This window comes from Haplochromis burtoni, unplaced genomic scaffold, assembly GCF_018398535.1.
Source record: "Haplochromis burtoni strain Fernald_Lab_line unplaced genomic scaffold, NCSU_Asbu1 Contig_58, whole genome shotgun sequence".
Taxonomy (NCBI): Eukaryota; Metazoa; Chordata; class Actinopteri; order Cichliformes; family Cichlidae; genus Haplochromis; species Haplochromis burtoni.
In genome coordinates, this window is record NW_024582419.1 from 1,234,093 (window position 1) to 1,250,098 (window position 16,006).

At 39.4% G+C, this 16,006-nt stretch overlaps 2 protein-coding genes across 8 annotated transcripts in view; both read right to left on the reverse strand.

The window, feature by feature from the left end:
• Positions 1-10,317, reverse strand: puf60b (poly-U binding splicing factor b). Of its 7 annotated transcripts, none has more exons than XM_005922551.3 (12): positions 10,175-10,304; positions 9,590-9,686; positions 9,284-9,379; positions 6,891-6,980; positions 6,296-6,346; positions 4,975-5,136; positions 4,795-4,887; positions 3,113-3,326; positions 2,795-3,027; positions 2,201-2,315; positions 811-1,058; positions 1-723 (listed from the first exon to the last, which is right to left on the reverse strand). In XM_005922551.3, exons 3-12 carry the CDS (start codon positions 9,359-9,361, stop codon positions 424-426), a joined length of 1,584 nt encoding a protein of 527 aa, XP_005922613.1. In that variant the 5' UTR covers positions 9,362-9,379; positions 9,590-9,686; positions 10,175-10,304; the 3' UTR covers positions 1-423. The 7 variants fall into 7 exon arrangements, with proteins under 7 accessions (XP_005922613.1, XP_005922614.1, XP_005922615.1 ...); XM_005922552.2 differs by having other exon boundaries at positions 10,234-10,303; XM_005922553.3 differs by lacking the exon at positions 9,590-9,686 and having other exon boundaries at positions 10,175-10,317.
• Positions 10,318-13,718: 3,401 nt separating this feature from the next.
• The window catches only part of nrbp2b (nuclear receptor binding protein 2b), a 43,153-nt gene continuing 40,865 nt past the window's right edge, over positions 13,719-16,006 (reverse strand). Inside the window, exon 18 of the mRNA XM_005922546.3 lies at positions 13,719-15,976. Within this exon, the coding sequence (XP_005922608.1) occupies positions 15,890-15,976 (87 nt within the window). The 3' untranslated portion in view covers positions 13,719-15,889. The remainder of the gene's footprint in view (positions 15,977-16,006) is intronic.

Below are 16,006 nucleotides of genomic sequence, written 5' to 3' on the forward strand. Positions count from 1 at the left end.
TTTTTGTGGACAAACAATAACCTTTATTGTACAAAGAAAAGGTGTTTTACATGTTCGGCAATTTCAGGAAAGAAAATAAAAGGGGCTAAAAGCAAGAAAACAAAAACTAATTTTTTCTTTTAAACTTTTACCAGATTGGATTACAAAAATTCAAAACTTGCACCAAAAGGGAGTCTTCACAGATCACAAAGCAAAAAAAAAAGAAAAAAAAATGACACAGAAATATCGTAATGAATCTCCCAAATGGAGCTTTTAACATTAATATCAACAGCAATTTTAAAAAACAAAAACAAAAAAACAAAAACAAAGAGGAGACCATAATAGGTTTCAGAGGCCCGCATCTTTAGCTGCAGTGACTGTGGCTGAGATGGGTTTGGGGCGACAGTTATGGGAGATGGGTGCTGGTGAGCCATTTCCGACACTTTATGCAGAGAGGTCACTGCTGTTGAAACGGTCTTGGTCATACACTTCGGCGACAACTTTGCGACCCCCGAACCAGCGGTCGTTGAGTGCCTGGATAGCTTTGTTCATCTCAGAGGCCATGGAAAACTCTACAAAGATTTTGACAATGATATCTGCATCCTCCTCTTCTCCTTGCTTTTCCTGGTATATGATGACTCTGTTCACGGAGCCGAACTTCCCGCACTCTTCCGTCACCTCGCCCTCCAGGTCATCATCAATGTCCTCTGGTCCGACCATATTTCGAAGCACCATCACTGTGGACTGCAGAGTAGAAGGACAGGAATAAAGTAAACACAAGTGATGATAAGGAAGTAAATAAGTGTTCCTAGATTAAAAAAATAAAATCACCTCTGATTTTCGAAGCAGTTTCTGCATCACCATGTGTCTCGCACTGCTGCCTGAGATGCTCATGTGCTCCTGATCACTCAGCATCTCCTGCCCTGTACCATCCTGAAGCGTCTCTTCTTTCTCCTCTTTCTTCTCTTGTTGGTTGGAGCCACCAGCCTGATTAGACAGCACTGGCGGTGACGCGAGCACGGGGTTCACAAGACCGACCTGGGGAACCATTGGTATGGTAGGACGCACTGGAGTCACACCTTTCCAGGGAAGGCAGACACAGTCAGTGACAATGGGCAGGTCCACAGTACAACTATTAGTCCTGGATAAGACAATCCCATCATCTATAACATCAACTCAACGTCAAAAATATCAACCAGAAAAACTCACAAACAAAAAATTACACACAGTACCAAGTCACCAGGGTAGATGTCAGACTAATTGAATTTGACTAATGAAAATGTGGTTCATTTATTGAAATTTCTACCACAAAATTAGTGCTGTTGGCGTTAATCTCGTTAAAATGAAGTTAACGCCATAAATTTCAGTAAGCGAGTTAGGGCAGATCACCCTGTGCGTGGGGCTGGACGGCGTCAATGAGCTAACCGCGCTAACACGTTGACGCTAACCCGCTAACGGAGATTTGCTGCGTTAATGCGGTTATGGTGTTAACATCATTTTAATGAGATTAATGCTGACATCACTACACAAAATCCATCATTTGAAAATTTAACGCGCCGTTCTCCTTTAGTCCACTTGATTGAAGGAGCTTCAACCCCTTATTTTTGTGACTGCTGTAACAGAGTCATTTATACAGGAATACTTCCTGTTTAAATTAGGGTCTTATTTGTATTATGAAATGTATTAGATCATCTGTTAAAGAAAACAAAAACCCTATGAATTACTATAGCCGTTTCACCCTTTCATCCATCTGTTTTAAAATATTTTATGCAGAAAAGCTCAGAGCTCAAAATACTTAAAATGCCCAATTAGGAGGTCACAAACGACCTCACATAACTTTCCATTATCCATATTACACCAATGAGCCAATTCCTGTAAAGTATAAAAAGTTATAGGAGAAACAGATTAATAAATTCATGGCAGGAAATACTGTCATGACTAAAAATATTACAACGGCACAAATAAACAAGGCTGATGCCACTGGGTCACTTGAAGTTCAAGTGTAGGTGAGACATGAAGTCACTAAGATAACTCTCACAGGAAAGCAAGTTTACAGCCACTTCTGATTTTCTCATTTTCCAGATGCCATGCAGTTAAAAGTGTTCAAACTAACAGTGTGTTCACTGTCTTTAAAGCTGTATGTTTTTAACAGCACAACTAAGTTAAATTAAAACCATTTCTTTAGCACAAAAAGAGGACTTGCTCATGTCTTGGTGCATACCTGTGATGACCCCTGGTGCCTGGGCAGCCATAACAGCCTGAGGTATTCCCATTTGCTGACTGAGAAGTTGAGGTGCAGTTAACGCTCCTAAGACTGACGCGCCAGCTACAGCCTCCTTAAAAGAGGGGGGGCCGAAGACATTAGGCAAAGGAAACACACAGAACACAACACAAGGCAGCACAGTCAACAATCACACAACATGGCAAACAATCAACTCAACATTGCCTCTCTTCAATGAGAATCGAGGTTAAAAAGTAATTAAGTATTCTTAGCAAGTCAAAAATATCTAAGCAGTGATGCTAAACTTTTAAAATTATGACATTATACAAGGAAGAGCTTTGCTAATCAGTAAAGGTGAGGAACTTTCACCACTCAGGTTAACATATATACAGCATATAAAAACAAATGAGTCTTTCACCGTGTTTATAGGTTCTGTTTGAGTTTTGAAGACGTCAAACTGCATTAAAATAAGGTTACATTTTTCATTTTTAATAATACCAATAATAAACTGACAACAAAGTGGCCTTCTCTAAGTACAAATGCTAATGTTATCTGTACTGGTGTCATAGCTAGCTAGTTCTGTGTCATATTTACCTGGAAGGCCATTAAATCCCTTTGGAAGGGATTCATACTTGCCTGGGCTGTTATTTTAGCAGTGGCTGCCGCTGCAGCCACAGCTGCAGCAGGTGGCAAACCACCTGGGGTCGTGGGGGTCAGTAAGGGCATGGGAGGCGTTACTGCTTTGCCCACCCGCAGGTACTGACCACCCAGGTCAAACAGGTTCATAGAAGACACGGCGTCCAGGGCTGACTGAGGCTTTTCATACTCTGTAAAGGAAATAAAAACCGCAGTTAGTAGCAGATTTATAGCAACACCAAGGTACGAGAGAATGCGACACCCCCCCAAGCTCACCAATGAAGCCAAAGCCTCTGTGTCGCCCTGTGGTGGGGTCTCTGGCTAACGTGCATGACTTGATCCTTCCAAAGGCCTCAAACACACTCTTGATGTCGTCATCTGACAGATCAGGGTGGACGGACGCCACGTAGATCCTGTTATAAGCACGCGCCTCTTCTGCCAGCTGGTCGATGATGGGTTGCGCCTGACCGATGTTACTTGGCCGCCCAACCTATAGCACAGATCAAACCACCAGGGCTACTGAGTAAAGCCTTTACTGCATTACCTGAGAACGCACCTACCACAAAGCTCTATGTCCCTGCAAGGCTTACTTTCACCAGCCACCAAGCTCAGTCAAAGCCACTCGTCTCCTCTAATAAGTGTTTTTTTAAATTACAAAACACTATAGCATTTTCCCAACAGGAGAAAATTTCAAGGATAAAATACTGATTACATTAATCATTAGACAAAAGAATAACCAAATAAAACTTAACTCTCTCTCTCTCTCTCTCATTCTTTCTTTCTTTAAAAGCCAGATATTACAAAAAGACATCTACTAGCTGAGGATCAATAATTAAAAAGAACCTGACTATAAGGGTGTCAAATATCAACTCATTTACAATGCAAATCCGGTCCTGTAAATAGCTGTAATACTATTATAGAGAAACTACACTTTGTATTAAAAACACAACATTTCTGCAGTCTGAACTAGTGGCTAAAGGAACGCATTGAATATCTGGTGCTACCGCTGCACAGACTCTCCTTTGCAAAAGAACTGAGCTCCCCGAGTAAGACGAGCGTCTGAGGGAGACTAGGATCTGTACTACAGATGGGGCGGCCAAGTAACACCAACCAGACGCAACCCATCATCAGCAGTCCATGGGCACAGAGCGATGTTATTTGCTGCTAGGCATCCCACTGGTCACTTGGTCACTAACACAAGCCTTGATGGCATCATGGAAGGCCAACACACACTTGCGCACTGACACACACAAAAAACAAACAAACAAACAAAAAAACTACACACGCATCTTCATTCATACAACACGCACCTGAAAATTAACAAAAACACAAGCACAATCACAAATTAGTGTTTTCACTTAAATAAAGTGACTGAGATTATACATTTAAGCAATTTTGCATATCAGGACTTCATATTCCTAATGGCAGGAAGTAATCTAAATACCAGTAGGGTTCCCACCAGTGTATTACCCGACCGGCGGGCCATCAGTCCTAAAAACAGCTTGGGAAAAAACTATGAAGTTATGAAAGAATAAAAAAATAAAATAAACACATGGAAATGTTGAGTCTCGATACACTTTTACCTGTTCACTTATAACTAGGGTTGCAACAATACAATCAGACATTGGTCCGTTCCAGACCTGTTCTTCATAAAGGAAGCTAACAGTAAAGCCAAACACCCTTCTTTCCCTGCAAGTTTTTTTTGCTTAACTGCAACATATATATGCATTAAAATAAAAAAAAGTCTGGATATGGATAACCATGTGTATCGATAAGAGGAGCAGTATTTCTTGTCTTGCTTTCTGAATGTTTTAAAATATTCATAATGATTCTGCTGTATAGCTACTGGATCTTAACAGCTTTTATGACAGAAATCCTGCCCAGGTGTATCCAACTATTCAAACTCTGTCCACATGATCTTAAGCACTTAAAAGATGTTTTTCTCCACACCAACATACCTTAATGTTTCGTCCTCCCAGCATGACTGAGTTCATCTGCTCCAGGGCCAGCTGAGCAGCCTCTGGTACATCATACTCCACAAAGGCAAATCCCTGCATTGTCAGACAAAGGTCAAGAATAACCTGCACACACTTTCTTTGCAATCTACGCCACGTCTCAAGTCAAAGTTCAGCACTGACCTTGTGTTTCATTGTAACCGAATCCCAAGACATGTCAATGCTCTTGATTGGACCAAACGGGGCAAAAGCCTGTCTGATGGTGTCCTCACCAAGCTCATAGTATATGGAGCCCACATACACCCGACACATGATCGCTAGAGCGCGCTGCCTCTGAGCTGCCACCTACCAACCAAGGGAAACAAGACATAATAAGCATTAGAGAGTAAAAGAAAGGAGGAGAAACAAACACACATACACACACACAGAAAGAATATATGTGTATTTTCTACTGTGCTTGCTTTCCCCAAAATTGTTAGAGGCCAATTCCAAGTAAAGGGGGGTCTGGACAGGTAAATAGGGTAATAATGGGATACTGCAATGGACAGAACTTTGTGGGAAAAATATTAACATTTATAAAAAGAAAACAAAAACAAAAAAACACTGATGTCATCAGAGGCGATTACAGTATGTCCTCTATTCTGTTACTACTGAACAGACATATGGAGGAAAACACATTGATGTGATTGACATGCACAGCCCTCACAAAAATTTTGGCTTCAGTAACTGACCTGTAGTCCGGGGATGCAAGTAAGGTAACAAAAGTAATCGTGGAGTTCAAACGAAATCCATACAAAGTCTTGATGAAAGCATTTGAAACTTTCTTCTCAAGTCTAAGGTGAGGGGCGCTTTAATCCCTGAAAGCTGCTCTGTTTTACTGACGCCTTTACTGCTTCTCTTAACTTTCACTGTGTCACCAACAAAAATAAGTTCGTAAAGTATAACATCGAGGGAAGATGACTTGTTCATTTAACAGAAAAAAAGAGCTTGACTTTGAGATGGCCAAAAAATAGCCCTGTCCCACAATTTCTCTCATTTTGGTCCATTAAAGGGATTGCTATCCCTCTTTTGTCCCATGCCAAGAGCTTTGCTTTTTTTTGTTTTGTAAAATGAGCAAATGCATATTTTTCAAAAAGACGTGACTTTTCTCACATTTACAAACCTCCAATAAAGTCCTATAAAAGCCATTTAAAGTGTTTTAAACAGCCTTTTTTCTATCTTCTTCTTAAAAAAATAATAAAAAATACACAAACAAAATATCCCACTGCAACGCAAGAAAGCAAAGGAAGCGCTTCGACAATTAACAACAGTCAGTCATCTCAGAAGAGATTGCAGTAAAGTCGCAGGTACGTTAGGTGTAGAAAGCCAAGTTTTCTTATAAAATATGCATTCTTTGGTTAGGAAAAAAGGCAGGGACTGTTGCTATTGCAACAGTAAAAGAAGGGTAACAGTCCTTTCCATTGGGAATGCGCACAGAAAAAAAAAAATTTAATAATCTATTGACCGATTGTAAAGGTGAGAGAGGATCTCCAAAGCCCATTGTCACTGCTGCCATCTGAAAGACAGTAAAGATGAAAAAAGTGCTGAAAAGTAGGTTAGATATCCCTTAGCTTTGCTTTTCTTTCTTTCTTTTTTTTTTTTTAAAAGGTCATTGCTTTGCTAAATAGACAAAAGCAGTAAGGCTTACACTATAATCAGACCCTCCCTCTAAACAATATACAGAGAGGATTTACCTCCTTTAGCTAAATTATAGCTCACCACACAGCAATAAACAAATACAAGCAAGTTCCCTTTAAAAGTGCAAAGCATTTAACATGATAACCAAAGCCTTCATGATGATCGTCTCCGTCTGAAAGAGAACAAAAGGCAAAAGCAAAGGGCAAAAGGTCTACACATGCGTTCTTTTTCACAGCACGTGGTAGAAGAAAGGCAAGACTTCCCAAAGAGCTAAGCCCAAACCGACTTGTGACAGTAGAGATGGCTGAATTACCAGTGCGAGAAAAGACTATGATATTCTGTCTACAGTCAAGACTCACAGGTGACACATGCACAACAAAGATTTTGTTTGGCACATTACCAGATAGTTTCACACATCTCACCTGGAGGTTGGTGAGCTGTTGCTGCTGATGGGCGATGGTCTGCTTCACCAACACACTCTTAATACTTTGCTCCATGGCATACTTCTTAGCCTGGGAGAGGAGAGGCGAAATTACATGTAAATTCCACAGATGAATAAAAGATCAGTTCATCTATGTGACACGGCATGCAAAAACTAGGCTAAAATCCAAACTTTCATTTAATCCTACATTTTTAAAAAGTATAATAAGAGGAAAAAACAAAAAACCCCAAAACAAAACAGGATTTCCCATATAATAATAAACTAATTATTTGCAGTTTATGCATTAGAAACAGTTGAATAACTGCAGGTTTTGGGAGATATTTGCAGATGGTGCAGTTAAGATAAATACTTGAAATGCTGGAAAGTCTGGTTGTTCTTGATGTTTCATTGTTCATTGGCATATTTGACTTCTAGAAACTTCTTTTTGCAAATTTTAGTGAGATTTGGGAATAAATCATTTTAAATACGGGGATGTAATAGTTTCATCCACCCACATAAAAGCTACTTTTTCTACTTTCAGTCTTGGATATTAATATGCATACAGTTAAAAAGCACATTAAACACTTTGGTATCGGCCATCTGTAGCTCTTTCAGACACACCTTTACATTACAGCCACTATTTCCTATAAGTAACTACAGGAACCCTTAGTAAAAGAGAGCCAATAACAGGTGTATCACTTAAAGTCTGGCTGCATGCTGCTTGATCTTGAAACCGCAGCAAAATCAATGGCTCCTATCTGATGTGCCTTAAGATTTCAGGTAGATTGGCACATGTTTAACCATGAAGAACAACAGCTGTAACTTCATTAATATCTTATTTAAAATTAGCCAAAAGAAGAAGACTGACATTCCTTTAAGAACCAACAGGATCTGACTTGAGTCATTAAACTAAAACCTAATTCATTACAGGTCTTTTGGTGTATTGTGGTTTGTCCCATAAAGTTTGTAGCACTGTCTGAATTCAGTCATGTTAACAGACAGATGAAGCCCACATGGTAACGCATTCAACATCTGAAAGGGGCTTCTAATCCCCTACTAAAAGTTATGAAAGGAGGGTTTTATGTGACATAAAAGAAATAAAAGTATTGCAAGTAGACATATCCTTGTGCTCAATGTGGTATATTTGAGGTAATTTTAAAAACAAAAATCTAAAATTTTCATAACCAGTGTTAATAAATTTCAAATTAATAGCACATTACCTGTTGCTAACTGCAAGTTACTGGTTTGGTTTAATAACTGGTTTATGGCAAGTTTCACATGAAAAGAAACGTTACAGAAGTAAAGAGGCTGTTAAACATTAGAAGATTAAGGCCAAGAATGACGTGTTCTTCCTCAATAAAAATGATAACACAACAGCAGTAAAGAATTAAGTTAAAAATTAATTATAGTATTTTCTGCTACTCCCGTCCACTAACTTTTATTTGACAAAGTGATAAAGATGATGAATTAAGAACAAGATGAAAATAAAACTCTGATGCAAGCTGACAGCAGCGACCTCATCTCTATGTCGCAGCGACGGCACCATGCAGCGATGAGTCTAGGGGGTGTAATGAACTATTTAAAAGCTGAAGTGATTGATTACTTTGCAGATGAGGTTTTGTTTACTTTTGTGCCTGTAAAAATATATTTAAAGGGCCAGTAAATCTAGTTCAGGGGCGAGTAGTGGAAAAGGAAAAACAACATTGGACTAGGCCTTTTCCATAGTATATGATCTGGGATAACACGGGTTTAAAATTTTCCACAATATTAAAAGAGTGGAAAATCATATCGCAATATGATTGCTGTACAAATGTCATTCATTTATGCGCCTCGCAATGTAACAATCTGACAAATCAAACATGCAGCACTATCTGCTGTTTGACCCCTTGTGAATATGGAAATTGAAAAATGGAAATTACTGATGCAGTTCCATTGCGGAAAAGGATAGCTTTAAACAGCTGGTTAAAAAGCTCGACCAAAGATACACCCCAGACAGAAAATATTTTTCACTTTTATTATGTGCCAATATTGTGCAGCTCCTGATGAGTTACAAGATTAAGTTCCTTTAGTTATTGTTAAAATATGGAGTTCAGCAGTTATTTTATTTTCTACTTTTGTGCTTACATTTGACTTATGCTGTGTCATTACTGTTGCACTATAATTCTGCCACTGGCACCTTGTTTCAATAGATTCACGCTTCAAATGAGGAAGTGTGTTATCAGTGACTGCAGCTTCATTGGAAAAGAAGAATGAAAAATACACAGCTTTTGTTTCTTTCATCATAAGAACCAGTACTGCAAAAAAATTGTGATTTAATTTTGAGGCTCTAGCGCCCACCCCTACATCGGACATTTGTTTATAACATGGTCACTAGCAGATAGTTTAACATCTTACCCTCTGAAGTGCCTCCTGCTGCTCTGGGGTGAGAGGCGGCAGGCCAAGCTTGGAGCCCGTGCCCTGTCCATTCTCCATCGTCAGAGCTTCACCACCCTGCAGTCGAGAGAACAGAGCACTTTAAACAAAACACTGAGAAACAAGAGCGTAAACCCCTGCACGTGCACACTGTTCATTCGCACTTAATTTCAATGAGAAATTACATCATCTCAAAATGAACAGGATATCGCTAAATAGGTCAACATTTAAAGGACATACACCCGGATTTTTTTTTTTAAAGCAGGCGGGACTGGATGGGCTCCTTACCTACGCAACCCGCTAATCGCTGGGTCCACCAGACTGAAGCGGAAAAGCCCCCAAGGGGATGAGCACTGATGGGGAAGCTTTAACAAGTCAACAATTTCTAGGGGAAATAAAAAACGTCTTCAGACTAACAATAACAAAAGCAGGGCGCTAGCATCATTTTACAATGGACTCCATCTATAAGCAGCCGTCTTTGATCAGATCTTTAGTGAGCCAGGGTAATGCGCATGAACGCTAGCCTCGCGTTGTGTATACGTTAGCTGAGTGAAGTAGTAGTAAGTGGGCTAAAGTTCAACCTTTCCCTAAGAACTTTTTAACTGAGGAATATATAAATCTTAACTGCAACCTCTTTGTTGCACTTGGATGACCTTACAACGGTACAATCAGTACAAGAAGCTCCGCATTGATTAGCAAGGCCTGGTCTCTATTGAGATAGCGTTATCTTTGCTGCTAGCTGATATTAGCTAATGCTAGGCATTCATTGCTATGGCGCGTGAATTAATCTGCATGTTCTCCACAAGGATACGCCGTCAAATTTAAAGAACACACGGTGCACCTAAATACTAAGATACATCGCATTTTACTTACGTAGCGACCGCTACAGCTGAAATCTGTTAATGTGCCTCTTTATCAAGGAAATTATTTACCGCAGTGTCCGTAACTGCCATGAAGCACACCTTCTCGGAGAGGCCCGCACACGTCAACGCTCGCGAGAATTGCATATTTTCAATGAAAGATATCGCGAGAACACTATTTCTCGCGATGTTGGGGTGCGGGAGTTAATGCGCATTTTTATCCATGCAACCTTCAGGCTATATTTATTATTCTGTGACATTATTCATAATTTAATGTATCATATCATTCCAATTGTGTTGTTTTTAATCAATTACTCTAGCTAGATAGCACTAGAATGACCAGATCCCAGAAAACCTAGAGAATAAACACTATTTTGCCAGTCCTGTATATCCAGGTTAGAGGACTGACATTCAATGTGTAAGGGTCAAATCACTATCTCCTTAAATTAAACACAATAAACATAATTTGTAATTTTTATTTTTATTTTTTAAAATATTCTCCTGCATTTATATTACACTAACTGTTACATCAGTTGCTTCTCTGTCCGATGATCTATCCGGTAAACCTTTAGGCAGGAGCACCCAGAGAGCTGGCCAGCCAGGCAAGATAAACTTTACTCGTCACAGCGAGACTTCTTCCCTGTCTCTGTGAGTCCCTGCATCCTTAAATGTCTCCAGTTGTCCTGAGTTCCCTCTGACTGTCTCCTTGGTGCATTTAAACCCCTGTTCCTCCCTGTCCTCGTCATCTGTTGTCTTCATCTCCGTTATCAGTCATCATCATTTTACCATCTCTGTGCAAGTCTGCAGATTTCTTTATTAAATCATAAGATTCTTAAATTAAAGTCTCTCTCTGTCTGGGTCCTCGTCACAAAACATGACATCATTGTTTTGTACATTCCCCACATTTGTGAAAGAAAAGCAAAACACTTTTTTTAAAGTCTGTAACAAAACCATCAAATCTGATAAAGGTTATTTAAATGCTGCAAAAGAAGAATGGATTGGAATTAAAAAAAAAACACATCGTAACCTTAATTACTGGGGGAAAATGATGAATGATGATCATAGTGAGTAAGAAGTAAACTGAGTGCATATTTTCGACAGAGATTCACTTTTAATATGTATGTATAATACAATAGATACATATAAATACACTCCAAAAATAGAGTCCTTGAAATGTACAAAATATTGATAAAAAATAATTATAAAAATGGAGGCAACTTTGCCTATGGTACAATGTATACAATGTATGAAAAGATCTTTACTGCAGATACTACTATGGCTCTGCAGATTTTTTTTAAAATTTTATTTTAACCTATGTCGCCTCACCTTGAGATTGGCAAATCACTTTTGGTGGTCAACTCTCTCAAGCAGTTTACAGTTTCTGTTTTGCCTGTCACTATTCCCTTTCTGTTTCCTTACCTGGTTCTTCCTGACCTTGTTCTTTCTCCTCACGTTCCCCTCTTTCCTCTCTCCCTCTTTGGACTGACAATCATACACAAATAGATTGTATTCAGTTGGATGAAAAAATTACATTGATATGAAAAAAAAAACTATTAAGATCACTCTCCTCTCTCAGTGTACTTTCAAACAAAAGGCAAATAACCAAACCACATGTACATCTAATAAAAGATATAAATATTGAAACACTGATCCAACATTATACTTTATTGACGGATCATTTGATCTTACACTTTTACCTGAATGTTGCTCCGGGGTTTAATATCGGCACATATGACAAAATAACCAGCTTCTCTCATTCCATTTCAAACAGGACAGTGGCAACAACAGCAGCCTACGGACAATTTTAAGTTTTAGATTTTAAATAAGCTATATAAATTTCAATGGGAGCAACAGGACGGTCAAATGTCGCTGATTTTACTACACGAGGACGAATTGTATTGTAGCAAACATCGTCGGAGAACACGTTTTCAACACTGCAGGTTACCTGGGTGTTATGTTTTTCAGCTAAAAAGAAACATGGTCTGACTCCTACCTAACTATATAAAGAGTAACTGAAGGTTATATGCAGCTAATATGTCCTGTTTTAAGCCAGGCACTTCCACCTCCGCTCCGCTGTGTCTCAGCCACCATGGCAGAAAGGGCGCTAAAGCAGTGTTGCCAACTCCTCAGTAAGGAAAATCGCCATTGGTTGTACTAATAGTCGATAAATTACGTCATCGCCTAATTGGCATAATTGGACATGTAAATGTAATTGTAACCTACGTTGTTGGAGAGAGAAATAACAGCGTGGAAGAGACATAAAGTGAGTAAAAAATGTCCTAAATGCATTTAGAATTTATTTAGAAGTACAAATTAAATTTGTTTTAGCAATTATTGTTTTATAATGTCACAATTCCAACCCTGCTCCTGTATCAGGGCTTGGACCGGCAAAAGTGACCCGAAATTGGCACTCTGGTGTAGTTACTTTGTGTGTGTGGGTGTGTGTTTATAAGTAGTTTTAAACCTTGTGATCCACAAAACAGCATAACAGTAAAAGAAGAACTGACTGGTTACAGACAGTGCGGGAGCAGCGGCTTCGCTCATGCGCGAGTCATTTCCAGTTCGGACGCATAGGTGCGAACGTCTGCTGCAGTGTTGCCAACTTAGCGACTTTGTCGCTATATTTAGCGAGTTTTCAGACCCCCTTAGCGACTTTTTTTCTAAAAAGCGACTAGCGACAAATCTGGCGACTTTTTCTGGTGTTATTGGAGATTTATTTATGACGACTTTTTGACGTGAAAGCGGGTATCGCTTTTACTCTCAAAAAGCAGCGGGTACTGCCGTTGGTACCTCGCAGCTGGGGGAGGACTATCCTCCGCCTGTGAGCACTTTGGCACGGGTGAGGTGCCTATGGCAGCACCGCTGCTTGTTAAGAGTAAGAGCAATAGGCGTTTTCACGTCAAAAACGTCGTCATAAATAAGTCACCAATAACACTTTTTATATTTTTAGTAGTGTGTCACACAAACAGCAAATATTGTCAAAAAAAGTAAGAAATCTCTCGCAGGGCGAGTTTGATTTTGCTAAACTCGCCCTGCCTTTAGGTTTCACTAGGGATATATCCGTAGATCAGTGTAGCTTAGTGATGGTAAATTTGATTCTTTTTACTGAATCGAGTTTTAATGAGTCACTCACCAAAGTGAATCGATTTTTTGAGTCATTTGGGTCACTGAATTTCAGCATTTATTTTCTAATCTTTGCTCATTATTCATATAAAAACTTTAACTATTACACAGACAACAGATAAAACCCTTGCAACCTAACAGCTAAAAACATTTGTAATTACTTTAGTCAAAAATTATACACTGAATGAGTTAAAATTAGAGTAACATGATTGAATTTAGCAACGATGTTAAAAACGTCACTACCACAAATCTGTTATTCTTAATAAATCATATTGCATCCTGATATTATGCATATAAAATGTTTTGTACTCTGTCTTAACGTGTCATGTCAACCCAAGACACTACATAAATACTAAATTAAATTCACCATTCCTCGTTCCTTATTTAAATAATTTTTTGGTAATGCATGCATGGAAACATCAAAACACACGCAGCATATTACATCTTGTTTATTGTCATGTATTTAATTGCAGTAGCTACAATATTTACCAAAGGTTTAAGTAGAACACATCCGAAGGCAAGTTTTATTCAACAGAGTCACAGAAATAAAAAAAGAAGAAGTCATTTGACGTAAAATAAGACTGATATGGAAGGGTTTGTTTTTTTTCCATGTTTGCACAGTCTAAACATTCATTTTCATGGTCAGGTCCTCTCTGGAACTGAACTGTGACTGACAAAGGCAAAATGCAGTTCTGGACGGTTGCAGGCTTTTAAGACATGCAGCTTACTAGGATCAAACAAGAGCAATAGTGGCACTGCTTTGTGTTGTCCAACATACGCCTCTTTTGATAGCCACAAACAAATATGTACACCACAGCCTGTAGCAGGTGACTGTCTGGGAGGCTTCAGGGCTCCTGTCTTAAGAGACATACTGATAAGTAGGCTCGACACAGAGTATAGTAAGTATTGTAGGCAATGACTGTACAGCAGTGTAACTGTTATGAAACTGCAACCTCACAAACCCATAAAACAAATGACGCAGAGCTATGTAAAACGTGACAACAGTATTTTGCTGATGATCACTACTGTTTTTTACTACAGTTTTATTAAGGAGTAATCCACCCAAATGGCAGCTTTTTATGTTTCAGAGACCAGGTTCTTGATAAAAAAAAAAATAAATCAGGCACTGATGCACAGCCAGCTCTATTTTTGTCTTTGTGTGGGTTGCAGTGCCATCGTTTTCACATTTCACACCAGAACTGTGTGAAATAAAACTAGAGTAGATGGGGTTCTGGGAAATAAAAACATGCAAAGGAAAATAATTCAGTTTCTCATCACCTGCTGTAACATCTGGAGTCCATGAAAACCTCACAGGAAAAACAAATTCTAATGATTTGGGTGGATTTCACCTTTGAAAGATCTACGGAAATATTTACAAAACAAAATTCATGTACTAATATTTTCAAATGGTTTGGGAAATACAATAATAGTAACTATAGCAGGAATATTAATAAACAAAATGGCAATTTTTTAATAATTAATTTTAACATCAGATAGTCACAGCTTTGCTCCTGTTTAAGTAAGACTACGCTTTCAAATCACACGTAGATTTATTCCAATTTTTGTACACAGGCTACTAATATTGACGGCAGCAGAGACCATAACCATCTTATCCATAAGTCCAATAAAAAAGGCTGCAGCTCTTAATCAAGCTTCCATTACTCAGCCTCGACTTCCTCTTCACTTCCACACAGGCTGAATTTGTGGACTAATAATAAAGAATTGCAAAGTTGATCTTGTTTTAAGACTAAAGTCAACCTGAACGTGTTAATTGCTAAGTTTTGGGTGATGCCATTTCACTGCCATAACAGGCACTTTGCAAGTCTTTGGCTTTCACGGTGGAAAACCTGTAAGAGCACTACAGGCTAAAACAGAGAGGCATCATCTCATTACTTATCACCTCATTCAGGCGTGGCATGTTTAGCTGTGTGGAGATAGCATTCAGTCGGAGAGTGCAGTGAGGTGTGTCACTTTGAAGGTGTAGAACAAAGAAAAATAAAGATTTGTGCAATGCATGTACTGTTTACAGTTAAACAGAAGAAAAAAAAGTCAGCTGAATGGGTATCAACAGTGCACATAAGACGGAATCTTAAATTCCCTAAAACTCTTGTGAACTGAAGGTTCTGGCTTGTGAGGGAGAGGGAGGTTTAATCAACAATAAAAGTGTGCAAATGAGGCTTTGAGGAACAAAATGTCTGTTTGTATGTAGTAGTATGTAGTTGCTGCATCTGTAAGTATAACATATCTGCTCTGGATATTGGCATTATGGAAAACCTAAGATTGTAAGATATCTTAAGGCATGATAGCCCTTTTAGGCAGGGAGTTTGTCAATCTTCCTCTGCTCTGTGGGGTTGCTGGACGCAGCCGTGATTCCTCTGGTCCTCCAGCCAGAGGCGCCTTCTCACTGAGATGATTTACTGTCTGTCAAGGTGCAGCATCCATCTGTGTTTGTCCCTTTTTTTATTCCCCATTGGGTCAGCTCCCTGTGCTTCCTCAGGTCCACGGCTGTCTCGTCCTACCCGCTGCCCTCTCTTGCTCTCTCTCCATCTGAGTGATCAATGCCCCGGGACCCTCCATCTGGGCCAGAGCCTGTCGGGACCCCTCCTCACTGCGTGCTCCCAGAAGCGAGTGCTCGGACCCGGTGTTGTTTGATGGCATTCTCCAGGAACCCCGCCACCTTCTCACTGTCCTCCTACAAAGCCACCAAGATGCGGACAAAGTT